A 25,564-nucleotide genomic window follows, 5' to 3' on the forward strand; every position below is an offset into this window, starting at 1 on the left:
GTAATACAGTATTTGTTAAGGAAAGTAAATCTGCCAATTCCAAGGTGAAGATAGGACTCATTTGGGAGGGGATATTTTGTTAAGGGCTGTTAACTAAATGGTAACATGTCTAAAGAAACAAATAATGATTTACTATAACTCTTTGCTCTTGAAATTTGATTCTAATGTCTATTTGGCTTCATAGGAAACTGACTTCTTATCCAAAACTGAGGGGTAGCCCTGAAGAAAGCTTTTTGGATGCCGTTGCCAATACTGCCAAAGGGTAACAATGAAACCTTTATATTATTTGAAGATATGTGATCACAACTTTACTTTTCTTCTACCGTTTGAATCTCTGGTTGCCATTTCATTAATTCAGTGGATAGCTGTCCAGAATATATTTTCTGAATTCAAGATAAAAATCTATTATGATTGTTTCTTCACATGAAATATGTTCATTACACTTAATTAGTGTCAAATAAGACTTTTATAGGCACTAGGAAAAATGCTAAATTCAGAAGTAAAATCATCCTTGCTTATGGATTTCTTAAATTCACACCATTATTAAATATATATCAAATCCGGTAAATTTTCAGTTATGTTTCTTCTTCCAAAGCTCTTTTTACTTACTGGGAACAAGACAATAGGCACTGTAAACATGACTGCCACAAGGACTGCTAGACGAACCAGGAGAATTGGGGTGTCAAATGTATACACCTTGGTATAAGCATGAAGTAATTCATCTTCAACTTCTCCTACAGGAGGAACAAAGGCAGTCAGTACAATAAAATTAGCACTAGGTAAATAGGATAACATCTCATTGTGCATTGAAAGAAATTATCTTATATTTAATAGGAGGTCCTAGATATCAGTTGTAAGTAAAACCATCCCTATAGTGGGAGAGTTGGGGACTAAATGAGACAATGAGAGTGAGCAAAAGGAGTCAAGGCCTAGCCCCTCTCATTAGAGGCTGATTACCCATGAGTAAACCTGTTCTAATCATAAGCCTGGGTCCAGAGCAGAGGAGTCCTTGGGTGGGAAATGGAATGGTAACTATGGTGACCCAGCAACAGTTTCTCAAAGTTAGAGCAAAGAACCGGTAAAAAAGTAAATATCTGTCAGTTGGGGAATGGCTAAGCAAATTATAATACATGAATGTAATGAAATATTGCTATACTTTTAGAAATGAAGAATATGGAGAAGCATGGGAAAACTGATATGAACAAAGTAAAGTATGCAGAACAAGGAAAATAATACACACAACTACAATATATAAATGGAAGGAACAATAACAAAATTCATAAATTGACTTCTATGTAATTATTAATGATTAAGTTTAGCCCTGAAAAAGAAAGGAAATAATGCACCTGCATCCCTTCTTTATAGAGATAAGAAAGACTGTGGGTATAAAACACTGCATTCACTCTAAGATTTGGTTAATGTGTTGATTAGTTTTTCTGAACTGCTTTGCTTTTCTTTTGTCTCCTTTTAACATTCTTTGATACAACGGATAACTCTCTGGGTAGGGGAGGAGAAAGGATATATTTGGAAATGAAAATGATATAAAAACAAAAGATAATAAAACATTTTAAAGGATAAAAAAACTGTTTGTTTTACATTTGAGTAAAAATGACAGTGACTCCAAGAGGTTACTTTCGAAACAAGAAGATATTTAATGTGTGATAGAATTGCATACATTGCATACCATAAAAAAATTAAAGAAAATGAGACAAAAAAGAAAAAAGCTATAGCAACCAATAGCAAAAGTACTTTCTGTATTCTATGATATGGTTCACATCGACAATTAGTTCATATCTAACACTGTCCTGAGAGAATGACTAATGGATAAAGAAAAACAAAAACATAAGGAAAACTCTCCCTTGGTGCCACCTCACTCAGAGGCTGAACTTGACGTGAACAGTTTGATTTACCAAATCAATGGAAATGATATGTAACACCAGATTCAACAGCCCCTTCCAGAAAGACTATGAATACAGTTATAATTTTTTTAGGGTTAATGGAATCTTGTGGAGTTCAAATGTAACTATGATATGAAAAGAGTCTATGAGAAGACTGGAAGTTTAACTGTCATTCAGGAGGGACTTTTTAAAAATTTATTTATTTATTTATTTTTAGTTTTAAACATTCACTTCCATAAGCTTTTGAGTTTTAAACTTTCTCCCCCTCCTTTCCTGCCTCCCTCCCCAAGACGGCATGCCATCTGATACAGGCTCTACATATACATTCTTATTAAACATATTTTCACACTAGTCATGTTGTAAAGAATAATTAGAACCAATAGGAGGAACCACAAGAAAGAAGAAACAAAACAGAAGGAAAAAAAAAAGAACAAATAGTATGCTTCGTTCTGCATTCAAACTCCATAGTCCTTTCTCTGGATTGAGACTTTTGGAGATAGATCTTTGCATTGCTGAGAAGAGCTAAGTCTATCAAAGTTAGTCATCATACAAAGTGGCTGTTGCTTTGAACAGCCTGGTTCTGCTCACTTCACTCCACATCAGTCCATACAAGTCTTTCCAGGTTTTTCTGAAATCCGCCTGCTCATCATTTCTTATAGCACAATAGTATCCCATTACATTCATATACCACAACTTGTTCAGCCATTCTCCAATTGATGGACATCTCCTCAATTTCCAATTCTTTGTCACCACAGAAAGAGCTGCTATAAATATTTTTGTACATGTGAGTCCTTTTCCCATTGTTATGATCTCTTTGGGATACAGCCCTAGAAGTGGTATGCACATTTTTTATAGCCCTTTGGGCATAATTCCAAATTCCTCTCCAAAATGGTTGCATCAGTTCACACCTCCACCAACAATGCATTAGTGTTCCAATTTTCCCACACCTTCTCCAACATTTATCATTTTCCTGTTTTGTCATGTTAGCCAATCTGATAGGTGTGATGTGGTACCTCAGAGTTGTTTTGATTTGCATTTCTCTAATCAATAGTGATTTAGAGCATTTTTTCATATGAATATAGATAACTTTAATTTCTTCATCTGAAAATTGCCAGTTCATATCATTTGACCGTTTATCAATTGGGGAATGACTTGTATTCTTATAAATTTGACTTAGTTCTCTATATGTTTTAGAAATGAGGCCCTTATCAGAGACACTCATTGTAAAAATTCTTTCCCAGTTTTCTGCCTCCCTCCTAATCTTGGTTGCATTGGCTTTGTCTGTGCAAAAACTTGTCAATGTAATGTAATCAAAATTATCCATTTTGCATTTCATAATGTTCTCTATCTCTTGTTTGGTCACATATTCTCCTGTTCTTCCTAGATCTGATAGGCGAACTATTCCTTGCTTCCCCAGTTTGCTTATAGTATCAGCCTTCATATCTAAATCATGTACCCATTTAGACTTTATTTTGGTATATGGTATAAGATTTTGTTCTATGCCTAGTTTCTTCCATAATCTTTTCTAGTTTTCCCAGCAGTTTTTGTCAAATAATGAGTTCTTATCCCGGAAGCTAGGGTCTTTGGGTTTATCAAACAGTAGATTACTATAGTCATTGACTCTTGTGTCTTGTGTACCTAACCTATTCCACTGATCCATCACTCTATTTCTTAGCCAGTACCAAGTAGTTTTGATGATTGTTGTTTTATAATACAATTTAAGATCTGGTATGGCTAGGCCACCTTCTCTAGCATTTCTTTTTATTAATTCCCTTGATATTCTGGATCTTTTGTTCTTCCAGATGAATTTTATTATTTTTTCTAGCTCTATAAAATATTTTTGGCAGTTTGATTAGTATTGCACTGATTAAGTAAATTAATTTAGGTAGAATTGTCATTTTTATTATATTAGCTCAGCCTACCCGTGAGCAACTGATGTTTTTCCAATTATTTAGATCTGACTTTATTTGTGTGACAAGTGTTTTGCGGTTGTATTCATATAGTTCCTGGGTTTGTTTCAGCAGGTACACTCAAATATTTTATAATATCTACAATAACTTTAAATGGAATTTCTCTTTCTATCTCTTGCTGTTGGGTTTTGTTGGTAATATATAGAAATGCTGATGATTTATGTCTGTCTATTTTATGTCCTACAACTTTGCTAAAGTTGTTCATTATTTCAAGTAGTTTTTTACTTGGTTCTCTAGGATTCTCTAAGTATATCATCATATCATCTGCAAGGAGTGATAGCTTTGTTTCTTCTTTGCTTACTCTAATACCTTCAATTTTTTTTCTCTTATTGCTAAAGCTAACATTTCTAGTACTATATTGAACGACAGTGGACATCCTTGTTTCACCTGATGTTATTGGAAATGCTTCTAGCTTATCCTCATTACATATAATGCATGCTGAAGATTTTGGGTAGATGCTACTTATCATTTTAAGGAAAACTCCATTTTCCTATGTTCTCTAGTGTTTTTAATAGGAATAGGTATTATATTTTGTCAAAAGCTTTTTCTGCATCTATTGAGATAATCATGTGGTTTCTGTTAGTTTTGTTGTTGATATGATCAATTATGCTAATATTGAACCAGCCCTGCATTCCTGGTATAAATCCTACCTGGTCATAGTTTATTATTCTCATGATAAGTTGCTGTAATCTTTTTGCTAATTTTTTTTAAAATTTTTGCATCTATGTTCATTAGGGAAATTGGTTTATAATTTTCTTTCTGTTTTGACTCTTCCCAGTTTAGGTATCAGCACCATATTGGTATCATAAAAATAATTTGGTAAGACTCCTTCTTCACCTATTTCCCCAAATAGTTTATATAATATTGGAATTAATTGTTCTTTAGATGTTTGATAGAATTCACTTATAAATCCATCTGGCCCTGGAGATTTTTTCCTAGAGAATTCATTGATGGCTTATTCAATTTCTTTTCCTGAGATGGGGTTATTTAAGTATTTTACTTCCTCATCTGTTAATCTGGGCAATCTATATTTTTGTAAATATTCATCCATTTCACTAAGATTGTCGAATTTATTGGCATACAGTTAGGCAAAATAGTTCCTAATTATTGTTTTAATTTCTTCTTCATTGGTAGTGAATTCATTTTTTTCATTTTTGATACTGGTAATTTGGTCTTCTTCCTTTTTTTAAAATTAAATTAACCAAATTATCTATTTTATTGGTTTCTTCATGAAACCAGCTTTTAGTTTTATTTATTAGTTTAATAGTTTTCTTAATTTCAATTTTATTAATCTCTCCTTTGGTTTTCAGTATTTCTAATTTGGTATTTAATTGGGGATTTTTAATTTGTTCTTTTTCTAGTTTTTTTCTTTTAATTGCATGCCCAATTCACTGATCTCCTCTTTCTCTATTTTATTCATGTAAGCATTTAGAGATATAAAACTTCCCCTAAGCACTGCTTTCACTGCATCTCATAAGTTTTGGTGTGTTGTCTCATCATTGTCATTCTCTTGGATGAAGTTATTGATTGTTTCTATGATTTGTTGTTTGACCCATTCATTCTTCAGGATTAGATTATTTAGTTTACAATTAATTTTTAGTCTATCTTTCCATGAACCTTTATTACATATATTTTTTATTGCATCATGATCTGAAAAGGATGCATTTAGTATTTCTGCCTTTCTGCATTGGATTGTGAGATTTTTATGTCCTAGTGTGTGATCAATTTTTGTGTAAGCACCATGTGCCACTGAGAAAAAAGTATATTCCTTTCTATCCCCATTCAGTTTTCTCCAGACCTACCATATCTAACTTTTCTAAAATTCTACTCACCTCCTTAACTTCTTTCTTATTTATTTTGTGGTTAGATTTATTTAGTTCAGAGAGGGGGAGGTTGAGGTTCCCCATCAGCATAGTTTTGCTGTCTATTTCTTTCTGTAACTCCCTTAACTTCTCCTCTAAGAATCTGGATGGGTGGTGCAGTAGATAGAGCATTGGCCCTGGAGTCAGGAGGACCTGAGTTCAAATCCGGCCTCAGAAACATAACACTTATTAGCTGTGTGACTCTGGGCAAGTCACTTAACCCCAATTGCCTCATCAAAAAAAAACAAAGAATCTGGACACTATACCTCTTGGTGCATATGTTTAGTAATGATGTTACTTCATTGTCTATGGTGCCTTTTAATAGGATATAGTTTCCTTCATTATCTCTTTTAATAAGATCTATTTTTCCTTTTGCTTTGTCTCAGATCAGGATGGCTATCCCTGCTTTTTTTTTCATTTACTTCAGCTGAAGCATAATATATTCTACTCCAGCCTTTTACCTTTACCTGTGTGTATCCCTCTGTTTCAAATGTGTTTCTTGTAAACAACATATTGTAGGATTATGGTTTTTAATCCATTCTGCTATCTGCTTCCATTTTATAGGGAAGTTCATCCCATTCACATTCACATTTATGATTGCTATTTGTGTCTTTCTCTCTGTCCTATTCTCTCCCCCATTTATGCTTTTCTTTCTCTTTTTCTCCATTTCTGCCCTCACTAGAGTTTTGCTTTTGACCACCACCTCCCTCAATCTGCCCTCCCTTTTATCATCCTCTCCCTTTTCTTTCCCTTTTCCCTTACTACTTCTTCCCTCCCTTCTATTCCCCTTTCCCTTTTCTTTCCCCTTTCCCCTCCTACTGCCTATATGGCAAGTTAAATTTCTGTACCTTACTGAGTATGTTATTTCCTCCTTGAGCCAAATTCAATGAGAGTAAAGTTCAAACAATGCTCATCTTCCTCAGGAGGGACTTAGAAGCAATGTGTCTTGAGCTCATTGATGAGATAAAGGACAAATAAGGAGATTTCTGGCTAAGATAATGGTTTATTAAGACCTAAAAGAGTTCAGCTCTCCTACAAATATCTCAGTAAACTCTAACCATTCATTATAAAGAATAATGATAATGAAAGCCAAAGAAAAATGGCTATAAACTACTCCATCTTGTCTAGGACTCCACAAGAAGATTATCAGAAAACTTTGGAGACTGAGTGGGGATCAACAAGGCAGAAGGTACGGTATGTAAGTAGCCTATATTCACAACAAAAGATAGAGCCAGATTACCTCCTAGCATAGGGCCCAGGAAGCTCCTGTTCAAGTCATAGGAAAAGAAATGGCCAGACCAAAACTGAAGAAATACAAGATCTGGACATCTATACCAAAGCCACAGGAGAAAGGACAAGGCTGGAACAGTGCCCAAGAATGCAGGGCATAGCAAAATGCCCATGAAGCCCACATCTGAGTCACATCTGGAGCACAAAATACAGACAATCATAAGAAGAACCATAGCAGGAGATAGGACCAGACCAGAAAGGAGGCAGGCAGGCCCAAACCAGCACCCAAGAAGCCCATGTACAATCCAGAACCTTCAGGTGACCCATATTTGAACTATAGCATGAGGGAGAGCCAAACCAGTGCCCAGGCAGCCCAACTCCTAGGCAGCACATGCCCAAGCCACAATAGAAGAAAGAACGCTGGGCGTACAATGGAGGAAAGGCACTTGGAGTACAGCAAGAAGCCTGCTACCAGCACAATTTACAATATCTGATTTGTACTAATAAGGGTCAGAAAAAGGGATAAAAGTCAACAATTGGTCTGAGACTGTATAAGTAGGCAACAGGGTTTATTGAGGCCAAGACAAGCCAAGAGAAGACTGATACAAATCTCAGGCACTCCTATAAAGGGAAGACCTAGTTTTAGTCACCACATCTAGTTGGTTGTTGTCCTTCATGTTAAAAGAGGAACAAAATGATGTCACTATGTTGGGATTAACTGTGGCTGATCAAACCAATAAGACCTCAGAAGGTTCTACTACATGTCAGAAACAAATGTGAACATTTGGAGTGAAAATGTCTCTAAATTTTCACATCTCACTTTTTTGTGAGCTACTGTACTTCTGCTTTATTCGTAGAACACAGTGTCTTCTTTGATGTGGGCACACCACGCTGGATGGTCTTGTGCCAGTGTCTTCCATGTCTCACAATCTGTTCCAGAGTTCTTCAGAGAGTGTCCTTGTAGTGCTTCCTCTAACCTTCTTGTGAGCGCTTGTCTTGTGTGAGCGCTTGTCTTGTGTGTTTGGCACTCAAACAATGTAGCCAGCCCATTGGAGTTGCTCTCCCTGCAGGAGGGTTTGAATGCTTGGCAGTTCAACTTGAGAAAGGACCTCAGTATCCATTACCTTATCCTGCCAGGTGATCTTCAGAAATCTTCCTAAGACAATTCAATGGAAGCGATTCAGTTTCCTGGTATACTGTCCAGGTTTCAAATGCATACAACAATGAAGTCAGCACAATGGCTCTGAAGAACTTCAGTTTGGTAGGCAGCCTAATACATCTCTTCTCTCACACTCTCCTTAGGAGCCTTCCAAACATTGAGCTAGCTCTGGCAATGTGTGCATCAACCTCATTATCTATGCATACATCCCTGGAAAATATGCTGCCAATTAAAAATTTCTCCATGTGCTGTAATCAATGGTTCTGTGTATAAATGGTGTGGTGTTGGTTGGTAGAGAACCTCTTTTTTTATTTTTTGGGTGTTGTCAGGCAAAAATTAGGGAAAAGGGCAGAGAATCAATCCATATTCTGTTATATCTCCACCTCAGAGGTTGCCTTGAATGCACAAACATCTGTGAACAAAAAGTCACATACCAACTCTTCCTCCACTTGGCTTGTAGCTTTTCAAGTTAAACAACTAACTGCCAGTGCGGTAGCTAATCTTGATGCCTTTTTTGTCCCATTGAAGGCATCTGACAACATCGCTTGAAAACATCATGCTAAAAAGCACAGAAGCAAGCACACAACCATGCCTCACTCTATTGCTGACTGGAAAATTTTGAGCACATTGTCCATTATCCAGAACCCATGCAAGCATGCCATCATGAAATTGGAGCACAATACTGATGAACTTCTTCAGGTGACCAAATTTTGCCATCATCTTCCACAAGTCCTCACAATTTACAGTATCAAGAAGGCCTTGGTCAGATCTACAAATATTACACAGACCTCTGTTCTGGGATTTCTCCTGGAGTTGTCAGGCAGCAAACACCATATTGACTGTTCCTTAGCCCTTTCTGAAGCTACACTGACTCTCAGGTAGATGACCATCTTCCAGGTGAAGGATCACCCTATTAAGGAGGACTCTGGCAAGAATCTTGCTGACAATGATTAAGACACCCCCCGACCCCTCATAATCACAGGACAACTTATTTCCTTTTCTTTATAGAAATGAACAATGGAGGTATCCTTGAATTCCTTGGGGACAGCTTCTTCTTGTCATATAACCTGGAAGATTTCAGTCAAATTTTGTACAAGCAGTGGACCCTCTGCCTTGTAAATCTCAGCAGAAATAGTATCAGCACCAGGTTCATTGCCACATGATAGGAGCCTAGTGGCATCCAAAACCTCTTCTTCAGCTGGAAGTTTGGCTAGAGAGGGATTGACTTCAACCTGAGGTATTATGGTCAATGGCTTCAGCACTGATTAATGAAGGTCTATTGAGAATGCTTTGGGAGTATTTAGCTCATCTCTCCAGGATTATGTCTTTATCACTAATCAATGATACCACCAGCACTGAATTGAGATGCACCATAGGTCTTCGGCTCATAAATAGCTTTCAGGGCATCACAAAAGCACTTTTGACTATTACTATCAGCTCAAAACTGAATTTCATCTGCCTTCTTGCAGAGCCAAGAATCCTCAATCTCTCTAAGCTTCATTTGCACTTTACTTTTGATGAAGTTCAACACTGTCTTAGAGACAGATGAACTATCCTACTGGTAAATCCTGCAGAGTTCTTGTTTTTGTTTACCAGTTTCTGAATTTCCCCATTATTTTCATCAAGCCAATCTTGATGTTTGCTAGTGTTCTGGCCCAAATGAATAAATGCAGTGCTATATATCAAATCTGAAAGCTGCCCACTCATTTTCTACTCCACTGTTGCCAAATGTCTGATGGCTCAGCTTTCCCTCCAAGTTAGCAACAAACTGTTCATTCACAGGAAGCTCTGTTGACATTATGTCTTCTGGTAGTTGTCTTGCCTTGGGGCTGCCACTTTTGTTGAATGCAAATGTTTTGCTTGGAGAAGATAAGTCTGTGATTAGTCTAGCACATATATTGCCTTCATCATTCTCACATCCTGTCTCTCCTTACAACGTCTATTAAATGCTAATGTTTGCTGTGAGGGTATATCCATGAAGCTTTATTGCATTTCAGTAAACAGAAAACAGTTTTGGTGATGAAAAGGTTGTGAGACACACAAGTCTTCAATAGTAAGTGACCATTGCTGTTGCTGGTTTTGATTCCATTCCTCCCAAGGACTCTTTGCCATGTCAGATAGTCTGTGCCTTCTCTGGTCTTAAAGTCACTCAGAACTACAAACTTGTCTTCTTTCAACATATTGGTGATGAGAGTCTCCAAGTCTTCATAAAATTTTTCTTTGACCTCATCAGGGTTCATCATGGTGGAAGCATACACACTGATGATGGTGGCATGATTCTTTCCTGCAAGTGACCATCCCATTGTCCTGGGCCTGTAGTTCAGTCCTTTATGGAGGTATGCAAGCTTATTAATTGGATTAGTTTTTATTCTGAAAACTACACCAGCTTCATGGTGCTCCCTTTCACTGCAGCCACTCCACAAAAATATACATCCAGCTCCAACTTCAGTACACTGGCCTTCATTTGCCAGCCTTGTTTCACTCAGGACTTCTATCTGGATGTAATATGTGCTGAGTTCTCTTGCAACAAGAGCTCTTCATTTTTTGAGTTTACTGGATTTCATGTTGTCCATAAGCTTGCACATATTCCATTTACCACTGGTGAGTGGAATCATTTTCACAAAAGTTTTCCTACATTTTTTTGTGTTTTGACTGCAGGATGGGATACCCACCTGCTGCAGTAAGCAGGCCAGAGTTGGGTGAAGTAGACAATTTTAGGGCCCCTTTTCTAACCCCTTCCTCATGCCAGGAGGTGAGCGGTACAGTTCTTTAAAAAGTCTGCTTAGATACTCAGGAGGTTGTTGAATCCCATTTCAGCTCAATGAGAAGATGACCTTATGCCCTGAGCCTCCTGTGTGTAGGCTTGTGACTACAGCTCCCACTGTATTCCTACCTGCTGCTTCATCACTTGCTTGTCTCCACAGGACTTTGAGGTAGGTAAAAATGGTAAAAAAATGGTATGGATGATGTCTTTTGATGCATGTATAAATTGGATTTAAATGAGGCAAAGTTGGCAAAGTCACTAGCTTCACTTTTTCTTCCAGAGTGATCAGAGTCTAGTGGCAAGACAAAAATCAAGGTAACTGGCAATGGTTCAGGATGCAGTGGGGCAGCTAGGGGGTGCGGTAGATAGAGCACTAGCCATGGAGTCAGGAGGGCCTGAGTTCAAATCTGGCCTCAGACACTTGACACTTACTAGCTATGTGCCCCTGCGTAAGTCATTTAATCACAATTGCTTCGCAAAAAAGAAAAAAAAAGATGAGGTGGATAAGCTTGGCATCTTCATCATCTAACCAAGTTCTCCACAGTTCCTGTTTCTACTGCCTTCATAGCCGATTCGAACAAATTGTTCTCATCTGCCCATTCAACCAGGGAAGTCTTCACATGCTTGGGGGAGACACCCCCCCCAACTCACCAAAGGGTTTGAGGCCATTGATTACCTTCAACCTGGATAAGCTTGTCTGCTGAAACAGTTTACTGCTGCACATGCTCCTTGGAGCCACAAATGAGAGTTGTGTAGGAGGTAAATACCAAAGGTGGAAAGTTATTCTGAAAAAGGCTTGGCAGCCCTCACATCAGGTAATAGTCTTCCCTGAACACCCATACACCCCACATCTAAGTAGCAGCACGTCCAAGTAGTAGTAGGGACAACAACATATGACTCTCAAGAACATGGAAGAAAATAGTCTCATCTAAACAAAAAGTTCTAATCCGGGAAATGAGGCTGCAGATATGAGTAAATTTTTAAAAGTGCCAAACACCAAGAAGAAATATGATGGATTAAAAGAAGTACAAGGAATAAGTACAGAAAAAGAGAGTAACATGACCAAGGAGAGTCTCAGAGAAAAGAGTGACCTAGACATAAACACTACAAGAGAACCTGAAAAAACTGTAATGTTAAATGGAAACTAGGAAGAGAAAAATCAGGACACTGAATTGCTGAGAACAGAAGGTCATCAACCTTGCCCAAATGTTAGACTTCATGAAAATTAGAATGGGCCAAATAGAAAGCAACCTCCATGAGATACCCAACAAGAAGAAATAGAAAGAGGAATTCCATTTAAGATAATTATAAAGAGTATAAAATACTTAGGAGTCTACCTGCCAACATATACATAGGAACTATATATACAATAATTACAAAATACTTTTCACACACAAAGACAGATATAAACAATTGGAGAAACATCAATTGCTCATGAAAAGGTATATATAGTAATATAATATAATAATAACAATATAATATATAATAATAACAATAACAATATAATAATAAAAAGACAATTCTACCTAAATAAATTTATTTTATTTATTTAATAACTTACCAATAAAACTAACAGAGACTTATTTTATGAAGCTAGACAAAATAATAACCAAATTCATCTGGAAGAATGAAAGGTCAAGAATATCTAGGGAGTTAATGAAGAAAAATGTGAAGGAAGGTGGTCTAGCAGTACAAGATCTCAAGCTAAATGGTAATCATCAACAGAATTTGGTACTGGCTAAGAAAAAGAATGGTTCGTTAGTGGAACAGAGTAGGTACATAATATACAGAAGTGAATGATCATAGTAATCTAGTATTTGATAAACTCAATGATCCAAGCTTTGGGGCAAGAACTCACTACTCAACAAAAACTGGCAAGCAGCCTGGCAGAAACAGGGCATTGACCAACATCGCACAGCACATACAAAGGTAAGGTCAAAATGGGTACGTGATTTAGACATAAAGGATGATATCATAAGCAAATTTTAAAAAATCATCTGTGAAATCTCTGGATAAGGGGAGAGTTTGTGACCAGACAAGAAATAAAGAGGATCACAGGAATTAAAATGGAAAGTAAAAAGGGTTTGCACAAACAAAACCAAAATTAGAAGGAAAGAAGGAAACTAGGGAAAACATTTTCCATCAAATTTCTTTGACAAAGGGCTCATTTCAAATTAATAAGGGCCATTCTCCAATTCATAAATGACTAAAGGCTATAAAGGTAGTTTTCAGAAGAAGAAATCAGAACTATTAATATCATGTGAAAAAATGTTCTAAATTAATAATAATTAGGGAAATGCAAATTAAAACAATTCTGAGGTACCACCTCATACTCATCAGATTGGTTAATATGACAGAGAAGGAAAATGGCAATATGACAGAAAAGGAAAATGACAAATGTTGGTGAGGAGGAAAAGTAGGTAAATTGATGCATGGTTGGTGGGGCTGTGCACTGGTCCAACATTCTGGAGAACAATTTGGAATCATGCTTAAAGGGTTATAAAACTGTTCATGCCTTTTGACTCAGTGATACTACAAGGACTGTTTCTCAAAGAGATCAAAGAAAAATACTCATAACAAAAATATTTATAGCAGCTCTTTTTGTGATGGCAAAGAATTGGAAGTTGAGATATCCATCAATGTGGCTGAACAAGTTGTGGTATACGATTGTGATGAAATATTATTGTGCTATAAGAAATTATAAGCAGGATGGTTTCAGAAAAACCTGGGAAGACTTATATGAACTGATTCAAAATGAAGTGAGCAGAACCAGAAGAAGCAACAGCAATATTGTAACAATAACCAACTATGAAAGACTGAGCTACTCTGATCAATACAATATTTTATTTTACTGGCAAGAGTAAAATAAATCATAAGATTATATTAAAAAACTAAATCCATGAGATAACAAGAAATATTTTTAAAAATTCAAAAAATTGAAGAAATCAAAACAGAAGAAAATTCAAAATATATACTTTAAAAAACAACTGACCTGGAAAAAAAGTTGAGTACTCTCTAAAAATTAGAGCCCTCTCCGAAAATACACTTGGATGCCATATTTAAATAAATAATAAATTAAATCTTCCCATACCAATTGGAACCAGAGGGCAAAGGGAAAACAGAAAACAATAGCCATTTCTGAAAGAAACACCAAAATGAAAACTACCAGAAATGTCAATGGAAAAATGCTGCCTCCATCCAAAAAGAAAATGTTCAAGTACCAAAAAACACTCAGGACCAAACAAGATGTGTAAGCTATCACTTTAAGGAAAAGAACAACTTGGGAAATGATATTTCAAAAGACAAAAGATAAAAGCTTGCAACCAAAAGTAACAACCTATATATAATCCTATGAGGAAAATGGACACAATAGAAGAGAAGACTTACAACCATTCCTATTCCTCTTTCTTCATCTTCTTTTCTTTTAATACAGAAGGTCTTAGGGCCAAAGAGTACAAGAGGACAGAGGGGAGGGAAACACAGAATTAACAATCATAGCTGTGAACATGAATGGAATGAATTTATCCAAAAATTGGAAATGGAAGGCAGAATGAATTAAAAAGCAAAATCCAACAATCTGTTGTTCACATGAAATACACTTGAAATATATTTACACAGAGTTTAACATAAAGAGCTGAAGCATATGATTCAGCTAATTTTTTTAAAGGGAAGAAGTAGCAATCATGATTTCAGATAAGGTATCTGTAAAAACACTTGATTAAAAAAGATAAATGAGAAAATGATATTATACTTAAAGGTATTATAGATAATGAATCTATGTGAATATTTAACATATATTCACTGAACAGCAAAACATCTAAATATTTAAAGAAAGAAATATAAAATTTCATGGAGATAGCAATCAATAGTAATATACACATATATGTATATAGTAAAAACTATAATACAGGGAATGTCAATGTACCCCTTTCAGAGCTGGACACAAATAAGGTTAAAAAAGAAAGAAGATAAGGACCTGAATAGAATTTTACAAATAATCTATGTCCTCTTTGAGAACAAAGGACAAACAACAATAAAAATGGAAAATAATGTATTAATTTAATATTGAATTATTTGGCTTATTCAATGCCATGTCAATTACTTACTATTCAATATTTAATAAATTCTGTTTGGGGGATTCGGAGCTAGTTTATTAATAAGAAGAAGACTCATTTCTATTAATTTGTGAGGAAATATCAGAACCCTTGATTGCCTTAGAGCCTAGAAGAGCAAAGTAATTAGTCATGAAGTAGACTAAGGGATGGAGGTTAAGGTGATTGATTAGTACACACAGTTGATACTCAAATAGTATATAGATACGACAATAAAATTGAACTACGCATGTCTCAAGTATGTGTTCATGTTTATATTTAACGTTAGCTAGTTCTATAATTTTCATGTAGATCACTGACTCTTTGATAAACATTATCCATGTATGGTTTTAATGAGATAATTCTATTGCGTTTTGATCTCACAGAAAGCTATTATGTCTGTACTGCATGTCAGGCACCATAAATCATAGTCCTCTGGTTCATATTTTTTGAAAAGTGCCTCATAGGAACTGAATAGATGGCTATAGTCTAATTTGTATTAGCCATGAGTCTGTAATTGTAATTGTAGGAGATTCATTGTTAACCTTGGATGTTCCTTGGGTCTCCTGAAGTGAAGAAACTATTAGCTATGCTATCTACAGTCATTAGAAGTGAAACCCACATGAAATCCACCCTTTGGCATAAAGAACTGATATAAAAAATGTGTTATATTAGTAAGGAGTAAGTTATTAGGTTAAAACAATACTCCATTTAAATTTGCATACAAGACTATTTGAAAGTTTGTTCTTATTATCCAATCTCTTTCTGATATTTTTGGGGAAACAAGCATAAAAATAATATGGTATTATATTCAATATCATCAAAGCTTAGATTGGAGTAAATAAGTAGCCGTGGGGGGGAAAAACACCGATTATCTTTTATAGAAGGAAATAATCTAATTTGGGAGCGGGGATTTTACAAAATGTGCCTCTGAACCTGTTAGCTAGACTCTTTTCGTGTCACTTTCTTAAGTTAAGTAGCAGTTATTGAAATGGAATAGTAAATGAACAAATGCCAGCTTATGTTCACTAACAGGACGTGCTTCTTATCTAGAATCACTAAAACAATTCTATAGACTCAGGCTACCGATTGATTTAACAAGGCTTTTAAAAAGAATGTAGCTTTGACTTACCATAGAAGCTAAGGTAACCAAACAGAGCAGCAAGCAGATACATAATCAGCATTCCTGTAATGGAGATGTTTGACACAGTCTGCATTTTCTTTCGAGACCGACTGAAAAGGGAGAGAACAAACTGAACTTTTAGTTTTACAAAACTCTTGAGGAATTTGTGAAGGCAGTTGCTGTTCAACCTCTTGTCTAGTTACTCAATTTATAGTTGATTTATAATGCAAATTTAAATTCGATTTCTAAGAGAGCTATGAAGAACTTGTTTCAAATACTATTCCTGGCCTACTTGCTTATACTGAATAATATTTTATTGAAGGTGAATAAAAACCTGACTACTAAATAACTAACATAAAGATCAAAGTAGTTTCAAGCCTAAGGAAACATATTAATTTTATTTTGAAATGAACTTATTCACTATATTGGAAAACTTTACTATCAGAACCAACCACTTCACCCAATAAGACTCCTAGTTCCTTAGAGACAGTTCTTAGATATCCATGGATGCTGTCCAATATGTTATTATCAAACTATGTCATCATTATGAAAATGGAGAGATTGTCATTGATATTTTGTTAGAAGTTCCAGAATTTATGAAGAAATGTAACTTTTGAGAATGAGCATTACAGTGCTAATTTTAACATGCTGAAGTTCCAAATATAATACCCACATGGTAATGTCCACTCTATTTTTAAGAAGTAAAGCTGCTCTAGTCATGATTTCATTCTTTTAGGTAATACCTAGAACTAGTAATGGGCAACTAGATGGCACAGTAGATACAGTGCTGGGCTTGGAGTCAGGAAGACTCATCTTCCTGAGTCCAAATCTGGCTTTAGACACTAGCTGTATGACCCTGGGCAAGTCAGTTTGCCTCAATTTGCTCATCTATAAAAATGAGCTGGAAAAGGAAATGGCAAATTACTCCAGTATCTTTGCCAAGAAAACCCCAAATGGGGTCATAAAAAGTTGGCTATGACTGAAAAAAAAATGACTGAACAGCGAAAGAACTAGTAACTAGCCATTGTTTTTTTTTTTAATTTGGAGGAAAAACAGTGGAGGTAAAGGGATGTGGTGCTTATGAAAAGGACAGTCACACTACAGGTGAAGTCAAGCCAGGAGAAGTTATAACCCTTTCCCCAGAGAATCCTCAGCAGAGGACATCAATCCATCAGCAATTGATACAGGGAGAAAGTGTGTCTCTCCTGAATGTTGACACCCTGGGACAAAGGATCATTTGCTTCCTACTAATTACAGATTTTGTGACACTTCCCATGTTCTCTAGCACATCCTCCCTAGTGTCCAGTATATGAGGAGGGGATTCTAGTCTTCAATGGTGAAAGAGCTCATGAACCAGTTTGTAGAGATGGAGAATCCCATCTAGTGACCACATTTTATAGATGAGGAAAATTAAGTCCAAAAGAGAGCAAGATGGTTAACCATTTCCAAAGGGGAAATGCTGAATTAAAAATCTTTAGTACTGATCATCAGTGAAGTTATTGTCTATCATTTATGCAATGAATGCTCTGAGCTGTGAATATGTCCAGGCATGTTCCCATGTGACATTATAAGATATGGTCTGTGGAAAATTCTAAAATTATGTTTCCACAGAGGGTACATGGGAACAAGATGAGCACATTTTAAAATCAAATTATAAAGCTAAAACAATGGCAACCTTACTCTTTAAGCTCACTGTAGATTGGAAGTACCTCAGGGTGGCATACAAAAGCAAATGCAAGGATGGGGATTGCATAGGCAGTCTGAAAAATAAGAATAAAAACCTTTGGTTAGCCTTTTACCATAAATAGCACTACTGTGCCACCTAGGCTTAAGTCACAGAAACTTAATGTGTCATGTTAATATGATGGTTGGAGACAGTTTAGGGATTCTCGCTTACCCGTGAGTTAAATGCAAAGTATTTTGGTTGACATTTGTCCATACTCTGTGCTTCATATTCCACATCCCTCCTGTGAAGGGAATCTTTGGCCTGCTTCTCATGTAGATCTGCAACATTTCCATTAGTATAATCCATCATGAAATTCACTTCAGTAGTCTGAGATTTATTGGGTAACATCTTGAGGTGCATCAGAAATGTATTGTTGTATGTCATATTTCCAACACTGTGATCCAGGACAGGTAGAGGACAAGGAATTTGGAATTTCTTATAGATTACCTAATTTGGAATGTAAGGGGTGGAGAGAAATACAATGAAAAAAATGAGACCAAAATTTGTGAAAGATGATAGTGGTATGTGTTATTTTTAAAAAAAAAGCTACTGTTGTGATTGCTAGTTCAAGGATAAATATACAATTTTTCAGGTTTCCATCATCCTTATTAATACCTTGTATTCTCTATCCTCATTGAAACAACTGCAGCGTTTTGGGTCTACTACTGACAGCCACAGTCAGTGTACAAGACATTTTTGTTCACTAAAGCCACCTCCAGTCTACTTTACCTGCTCAGAATTACATGCTGCAGTATTATATACTACAATGCTTAGCACTAACGATATTGTCACTATCCTTCAAAAAAATTAATGTGAAGTGAAAAAAAGTTGTCTGAGGAATTGAAAATGAATGAAATAGAAGTGAAGGGTTGAGGTAAACCTAATGGCCCCTTTGCATCTTCTCTTCTTGGAGAAATGAGAGGGTAGAAGGAAAGGAGAAGAGGAGAGAGGAAGGGGGAAGAAGGAAGAGGAGACAGAGTGGGAAAGGGAGAGGAAGGAGAAGAGAAAAGGGAAAAAGAGAGAAAAGGGAGAGGAGGAGGGGAAAGAAAAGAAGTGAGAGGGAGTAGAAAAGGAAAGGGAGAACTTTGAGGTTTTTGTTTTTTTTTTTCCCTAGGCAATGGGGTTAAGTGATTTGCCCTGAGTCACACAACTAGTGAGTGTTATGTGTCCAAGGCCAGATTTGAACTCAGGTCCTCCTGACTCCAGGGCTGGTGCTGTATCCACTATGCCACCTAGCTGCCCCAAACTTTGAGGTTTTTAAAGCATTTCATATGCACTATTTCATTTGATTGTATTCTATTCCATCATCAATGGTGTTAGGGTTATAGGGGTTGATATGGTGCATACCAACTTCTCGTTTGAGGTTGCTAATTGCTTTCCCCCTGAAAGGGAAGGATCTGAAGAAGGGAAGAATCCCTGATTGACTCTGATCCCTGACTGTTTCTTCTGCCTTACCAAAAGTCTCTCTAATATACCTGCATTATGTCATTCAGCAATTGTACTGGTGTTCTACTTCATCTGTTTTCAAATTGTGAGATTTTTTTCCCTCATCATTCAAATTGTGATGAAAAGAAAAAATGGTTAGTTGTGAGACCCATTTAATGATACATAAATAATCTAAGTATTAGAAATTCATATTGCATTGAGCCATAGAGAATATGTCAAGAAATCACTTACTACACTGACAAAAAATACCATGCAGGTAAGAGAAAATCCACTGGTGTAACCAAGGTAACCTACAAAAAAGGAGAAAAATGATTTAGTCAATAATCATTGCCAAGGTACATCCTACATAATCAAACTAGGAGAAGCAATATGCAAGTTTCCGTTGGGAAATAAATTTACCTAAATTTTTAAGAAGAGAAAGTGGAAGAATAATCCCAACAGACACAAATATAACGAGGTAGTTGCCATTGAGGTACCATTCTCTAAAAGAGAAAAAGAAGAAAGGTATACTAGCAGCTAAAAAGGTCAAATAGGCTGATTTAGTTGAAGTCATTGAGAGAACATAAGAACATACCCAGTATTCTCTTCAAGTCCCATGAATGTCCTGATTACTTCAGGTAGTTCATATTTAATAATAAAGAGGTAGCTTGACATTGCTAAAATGAGGGGGAAATGGTCAACATAGTGTCATTAGGTTTCAGCGATGAACAGTGGATAACATTAAAAGCATATGCTAAGTCAAAAAAGGTAATGGTATCAAGCACATATTTTCTTCTTCTATGCCACAATTAAAGCCCTACTCCAAAGCTTTATTATGACGTATGATATGACCCTGGGTTTGTTAAGGTTATGATAGGAGAATGTAAGTTCTAATAGTTCTTACCAAGTTGGAAGAACTTTAAGGTCAGGGACAGTCATAGACTATGTTTCAGTCATATGATGACCACTTTGGTAAGTCTGGAAAGGATTAGCACTAAAAAACTGGCCACTTCCTAGTAGTGACAATTTAAGCCATGGCAACTCATGAAGAACCATCTACTAAGGCAAGGAGGAGTTGTAATTTATATTTGTAGAGGGGATACTCTCCCTAGTGAAATCAGAGATATTTTTAAAGTACTGAGCAGAGCCATAACCAGCGCAGCATGGAAGGAGCTTTGTCCTAGGGGACTGATATGGGGGAGGGGCATGTTTCCACATTTCTTCCCTATTTCACACCTTTCTTCATGGTCCTCTAGAGCAGAAGTACCAAACATGTGGCCCAAACCAGATTAAAATAAAATTGAGAAATATTCAACAAAATAAATAAAAATGCTGTCAAATATAAACAATATTAGTATCTTCTCTAAAAACAGAGGGAGTACCCACCCTGTGAAACTGGCAAACTGACCCCTCCTAGGACTGTTTAGTTGTTCCCCTTGCCATTGAGCCACTGTGACTCTTTCCAAACCTAGACAATCCCAAAGTGACTTTGCTCCAGATACAGATTTGATTATTTATGAAATATATTTCAATATAATATTCTAGTATTAATGATTAACACACCATTCCAAAGTAAGACATGAAAAAATAAATGTTCTAAACAACTGCTTCCAAATACATTATAAAGAAGACATTCAGTAATCTCTAAGTCATTTTCTTTTCTTATGCTAGTAACCAACATATAACATTGTATCACATCATAGATACGTAGATATATACATATAGGTAGACAGAGAGACAGAGATGCATAGATAAATAATATATAGAAAACACTAAACATCTATGAATTTATATATGGATGATGCATAGTGCCCAAAAAAAGATTAGTGATATTCTGTTGCGATTGGTATAAGATGTTTGGGTATGAACTTGGCATTTGAATTGTCTTCCAATTTTGAATCTCTGATTTTTCATATGGCAAATGGAAATCTCTATACATACCTCATGTGTTTGTGTAAGTTAACACATTAACAAATTAACACATTAACACATAGACCAATTGTTAATTCCATTTTTCAGCATTAATAATTACTGGACAGTAAGCAATAGCTGGGATTGGCACACGGTTCATTGGATGCAATTGTTAGGGTCATATACCCAATTATTTTAGCTATTGCAACAAATAAACTGAGTTAAGTATGAAACTATGCCATTAAATTCTTAGTAATTAGCTATTTTTAAAACTTTTGAAAAAGAACCAAATTTAAACTAGTCAGTTTAATTCAGTCATATAGATTTAGTGCAAATACAAGCAAGACAAATGAAATGTTTGTTTTCTTGATCCCAAATAGTATCCAATACTTAGTATCAGTATAACACATATATGAAAGAAAATAAACTTTCTCCATCTGAATATTGTTTACTCAATATTTTTTGTTTCCCAAAAAATTATTAGAATTAATAGGTAATTTCTTAAAAATTACTAAATAAGAGGAGCAGGAAGAGCTAAGGTTCCTCAAAACAAACAAAAACCCCCAAACCTGTTTTCCTCCTCCTCTCCTAAGATGTATTGAGATGAACTAATGGATAATAATGTCCTAATTAGAGCCCCTGTGTTCCTCAGGGAGTTTGCTACAGCTGAAAGTGGAGACTTGAGGAAAGCTGGAGACACAATGCTTCAGAGTATGTCTTCTACAAGGGTAAGGGAAGTTGTAGAAATTAAATCTGTATTTGGACCTTGTGCTCAGGTATCCAGAGGCACAGTATCTTAAAGCAAAATACCTCCAGGCACTTTTCACATAAGTTCGTTTTTCAAAGACTCTCTTCCTAGTGCTATGACTTGACCTCAGAGGTCTAAATCCAGAAATATAACACCTAATCCTCAGCTATGCCTAAAATTTTCAGTTATGAATTATGTTTAATGCTAAGCTTTCTTCAGATATAGAGGGATATATTATATATTTGCAATAAAGTGAAAAATGATAATGTGCATTTGTTTTAGTTTTAAAATAGAAGTCAATCCAAAGCTAGGATTTGAAACCAATCAATGTTTAAGCCTTATTTTAAATTCCATTATTGTTTTTCATGGTATTTTATCTGTACATATTGTTAAGTATAAGGGGAAGAGAGAGATAGAGAGTGAGAGAGGGATAGACAGAGAGTGAGAGAGAGAGACAGACACAAAGACAGAGAGAAAAAAGGAAGAAAAAGAATAGAGACAGAGAAGGAAAAGAAAATAGGGAAGGGGAAGGAAGGGAGAGAGAGAGAGGTAAGGAGGAAAGAAAGGTCTGGAGAGCAAAGAGTGAAGGCAAGAGGCAGGGAGGACACAAATTTTATTTAAGAAACATAAAATTACTGAAAGACAGGAACAGTTATCTTTCCATTTATAAAATATAGATCAAAATAATTCTGCTGTGCTGGTCAACTGAATGTAAATTTTCTCATGTATTATACATTTTGTCATTTGCCTTACCTCCAATGTTTTGCAATGTAATGGAAACAAAAGCTCCAATTTTCCCAGGCCATCCAAATGCTTTTTCCCCTAATTTCTCATAAATTAATGAGCCTGTATTAAAAAAAAGAAAAAAAGAGAGAGGGGAAGGAAGGAAGGAAGAGAGGGAGGGAGGGAGGATGGAAAGAAGACTCATTGAAATATTCATTTTAATCATTTAAAACATTTCTATAGAGAGTCATCATGGCACAGTGGATAGAGAGCTGACTTCAGTGTCAGGAAGACCAAGGCCTATTTCCTGCTTCTGACAAATATTGCATAAGTCATTTAGTAACTTCTCAGTGCCATAGGCAAATCTCTAAGACTGTATCTTGCAGAGAAGGTGCTGTTTTGCTTTGGTAGAGGAGATTGATCATTAAGAATATACCAGGAGGCAGCTAAGTGGCACAGTGAATAGAGCTCTGGCCTTGGAGTCAGGAGTTCAAATCCAGCCTCAGACACTTAACATTTACTAGCTGTGTGACCCTAGACAAGTCACTTAACCCCGATTGCCTCACCAAGGAAAAAAAAAGTATATACCAACAAAAGCATAGGTCTGGTCTCATTCCCAAAATGTTTTTTCATAGTGCAACTTCATTTTATTTCATGTACAAAGAATTTAAAGAAAACTCAAGCACATTTATATCATAGGACCACAGAATCACAGATGTTAAAGGAATGTAGTTCATCCAGTCCAACTCCCTTATTTTAGGGATTAAAAAAACTGACGACCAAAGAAAATAAATGTTTTACCAAATGCTATACAGAAAATAAAGTAGTCTAGCAGCAGCAGTAGCAGGTAGCATTTAAATTGTGCTTTAAGGTTTACTAAGTGCTTTACAAATATTGTTTCATTTTATCCTTGCAACAACCCTGGGAAGTAGGTATTATTATTATCTCCATTTTACAGATGAATAAACTGAGGCTAAGTAAGGGTAGTCAAGTGGCTTGTGCAGGGTCCCACAGCCAAAAAGTGTATGAGTCAAATTTGAGCTCAGGTCTTCCTGATTCCAAATCCAGCACTCTGTCTACTGTGCCACCTTGCTGTAAGAGTAGAGAGTTAAATCTGAGTCTTCTGACTCCAAATCCAGTCCTCTTTCCACTGTACTATAGTGCCTCTCTTCACATCAGACACAAAAAGAAAACAAGAAATTTCAGTAAAAAACAACAACAATAATTAATAACCTACAGATACAGATAACAGTTCAAAACCAATCTTAACTAGACATACTGGAGCCATCTTGGGGTGGGGGGAGGGGCGAAATGGGATGAAAATTTGGAATTCAAAATCTTCTGGAAGTAATGTTGAAAACAAAAAAATAAATAAAAATTATCATAAAAAAAGACATACTGGAAAAAAAATTTAAATTCAAAATCTTTATGTGTGTCAGATTTTAAAATCCAAAATCTTTATATATGTCATCTGCCACTAACCCCCTCCATGTCATTTGGAGCTTACATAGGTCCATTGATTTGCCCAAGAAACTTAAAAAGTTGGTAATTGTCATTGAGAATAAAACACGATAAGAAATTAAAGGAAATTAGCATTGGGGATCAAAAATTCTTTCAACAGAAAGTCAAAGCATAAGGCCATGTATTATGTGGAATACAAATTTGATATTAAGGATAACATACCTCCCTCTTTGGCTGTCTTCAGTAAAAGGTGAACTGAATAGAGAGATAATATTGCTACAGCAAGCAGCATGATTCTAAGAAGATAATAAAGGATAGGAAAAGAGCAATAAGCAAGGTATAATCAGTCTAAACTTTATATCATAAACCCAAAGTCCATAGCATACATTGGGGAATTAAAGTAAGAGAATAAAGCTCACTACTAATATGCTGAATTTTATAATTAAAAAATGAACAAAGGGTAAAATTTTGTGTTGGCATATTGAATATCTGAGTAAAATGGCTATCCCTATTCAATTGCTAGATCAAGTTCAGCCTCAAAGGTGGAAATATAATGGTACTGGCAATAATGTGTGAGGTTCATTTGACTACCTTTTTTTTTTTCTTTTTTAGTTCTTAGCAAAAGCTTTCTAACTGTGAATTCAGCATTCACTGCCATTCAAGAAAAACTAATGTGGATGAAGATGCACTGCCTAAAAGACCATGGAGACAAAAGTTGGGGCAATACCTAAAGGAGGAGTAAAAGTAAGGGTATATTAGTGAATGTTTAACAATAGGCTCCCCTGGGGGGCAGAGGAATGTACATGCAACACACTTTAAGATTAAACTACCTTATTAACTTTTTCTCCATCACTTTTTAAAGTCTTAGACAATCAAAGAATTAATAAATGGGTTATTTTTGTGTGTATAGGCATGGTCATTGTTTGGTAGGAACTTCACATGAATCACAGCAAAATTAATGTCACATTTATATGTTTAAGGCTTAGAAAGTCTTACCAATAGCAACTGTGATCTCTTAATAAATTACAGCAATCTTGTGAGGTAGATAGTTGTAAGTATTATCATACCCATTTCACAGATAAGGAAATGGAGGCTTTAGGAGTAAATTTTCATGGATAGTCCGGGTATTTTCTCTCTTTTTATAACTAACCATGGGACAATTAACTAAGACCCAAGCAACAAATATCAAAGCTAGGATTTGAACCTAGGTTTTCTGATTTCAAATCCAGTACTGTTTTCGCTGCCTCTCTGGTAAGAGAATTCAGAACAACTTTAATATTACCAAGGCAGCCTGTGTAGGCTAAAATAGATCCCCTCCATTTATCCCTTCCTCATCTCCTCAGCTGCTTAGACCTTATGTGCAAGACGAGTGACCAGAGGAAGTACCATCCTTCCATTCTTTCCTCTCACCTCTTATTTGGTGGTCTGGAAGAACAGGATGGCTCCTTATATAATTTAGATGACCCGCAAACC

At 35.9% G+C, this 25,564-nt stretch overlaps 1 protein-coding gene across 1 annotated transcript in view; it reads right to left on the reverse strand.

Moving 5' to 3' along the window:
- Nucleotides 1–25,564, reverse strand: part of SLC38A4 (solute carrier family 38 member 4) — a 52,080-nt gene that overhangs the window by 16,946 nt on the left and 9,570 nt on the right. Inside the window, exons 5-13 of the mRNA XM_027858924.1 lie at nt 24,314–24,387; nt 22,661–22,753; nt 19,844–19,925; nt 19,669–19,751; nt 19,501–19,559; nt 17,995–18,270; nt 17,778–17,857; nt 16,107–16,207; nt 610–734 (exon numbers count right to left, since the gene is read on the reverse strand). Coding sequence (XP_027714725.1) covers nt 610–734; nt 16,107–16,207; nt 17,778–17,857; nt 17,995–18,270; nt 19,501–19,559; nt 19,669–19,751; nt 19,844–19,925; nt 22,661–22,753; nt 24,314–24,387 — 973 coding nt within the window. The remainder of the gene's footprint in view (nt 1–609; nt 735–16,106; nt 16,208–17,777; nt 17,858–17,994; nt 18,271–19,500; nt 19,560–19,668; nt 19,752–19,843; nt 19,926–22,660; nt 22,754–24,313; nt 24,388–25,564) is intronic.

This window comes from Vombatus ursinus, unplaced genomic scaffold (assembly GCF_900497805.2).
Source record: "Vombatus ursinus unplaced genomic scaffold, bare-nosed wombat genome assembly UNPS02013950.1, whole genome shotgun sequence".
Classification (NCBI taxonomy): Eukaryota; Metazoa; Chordata; class Mammalia; order Diprotodontia; family Vombatidae; genus Vombatus; species Vombatus ursinus.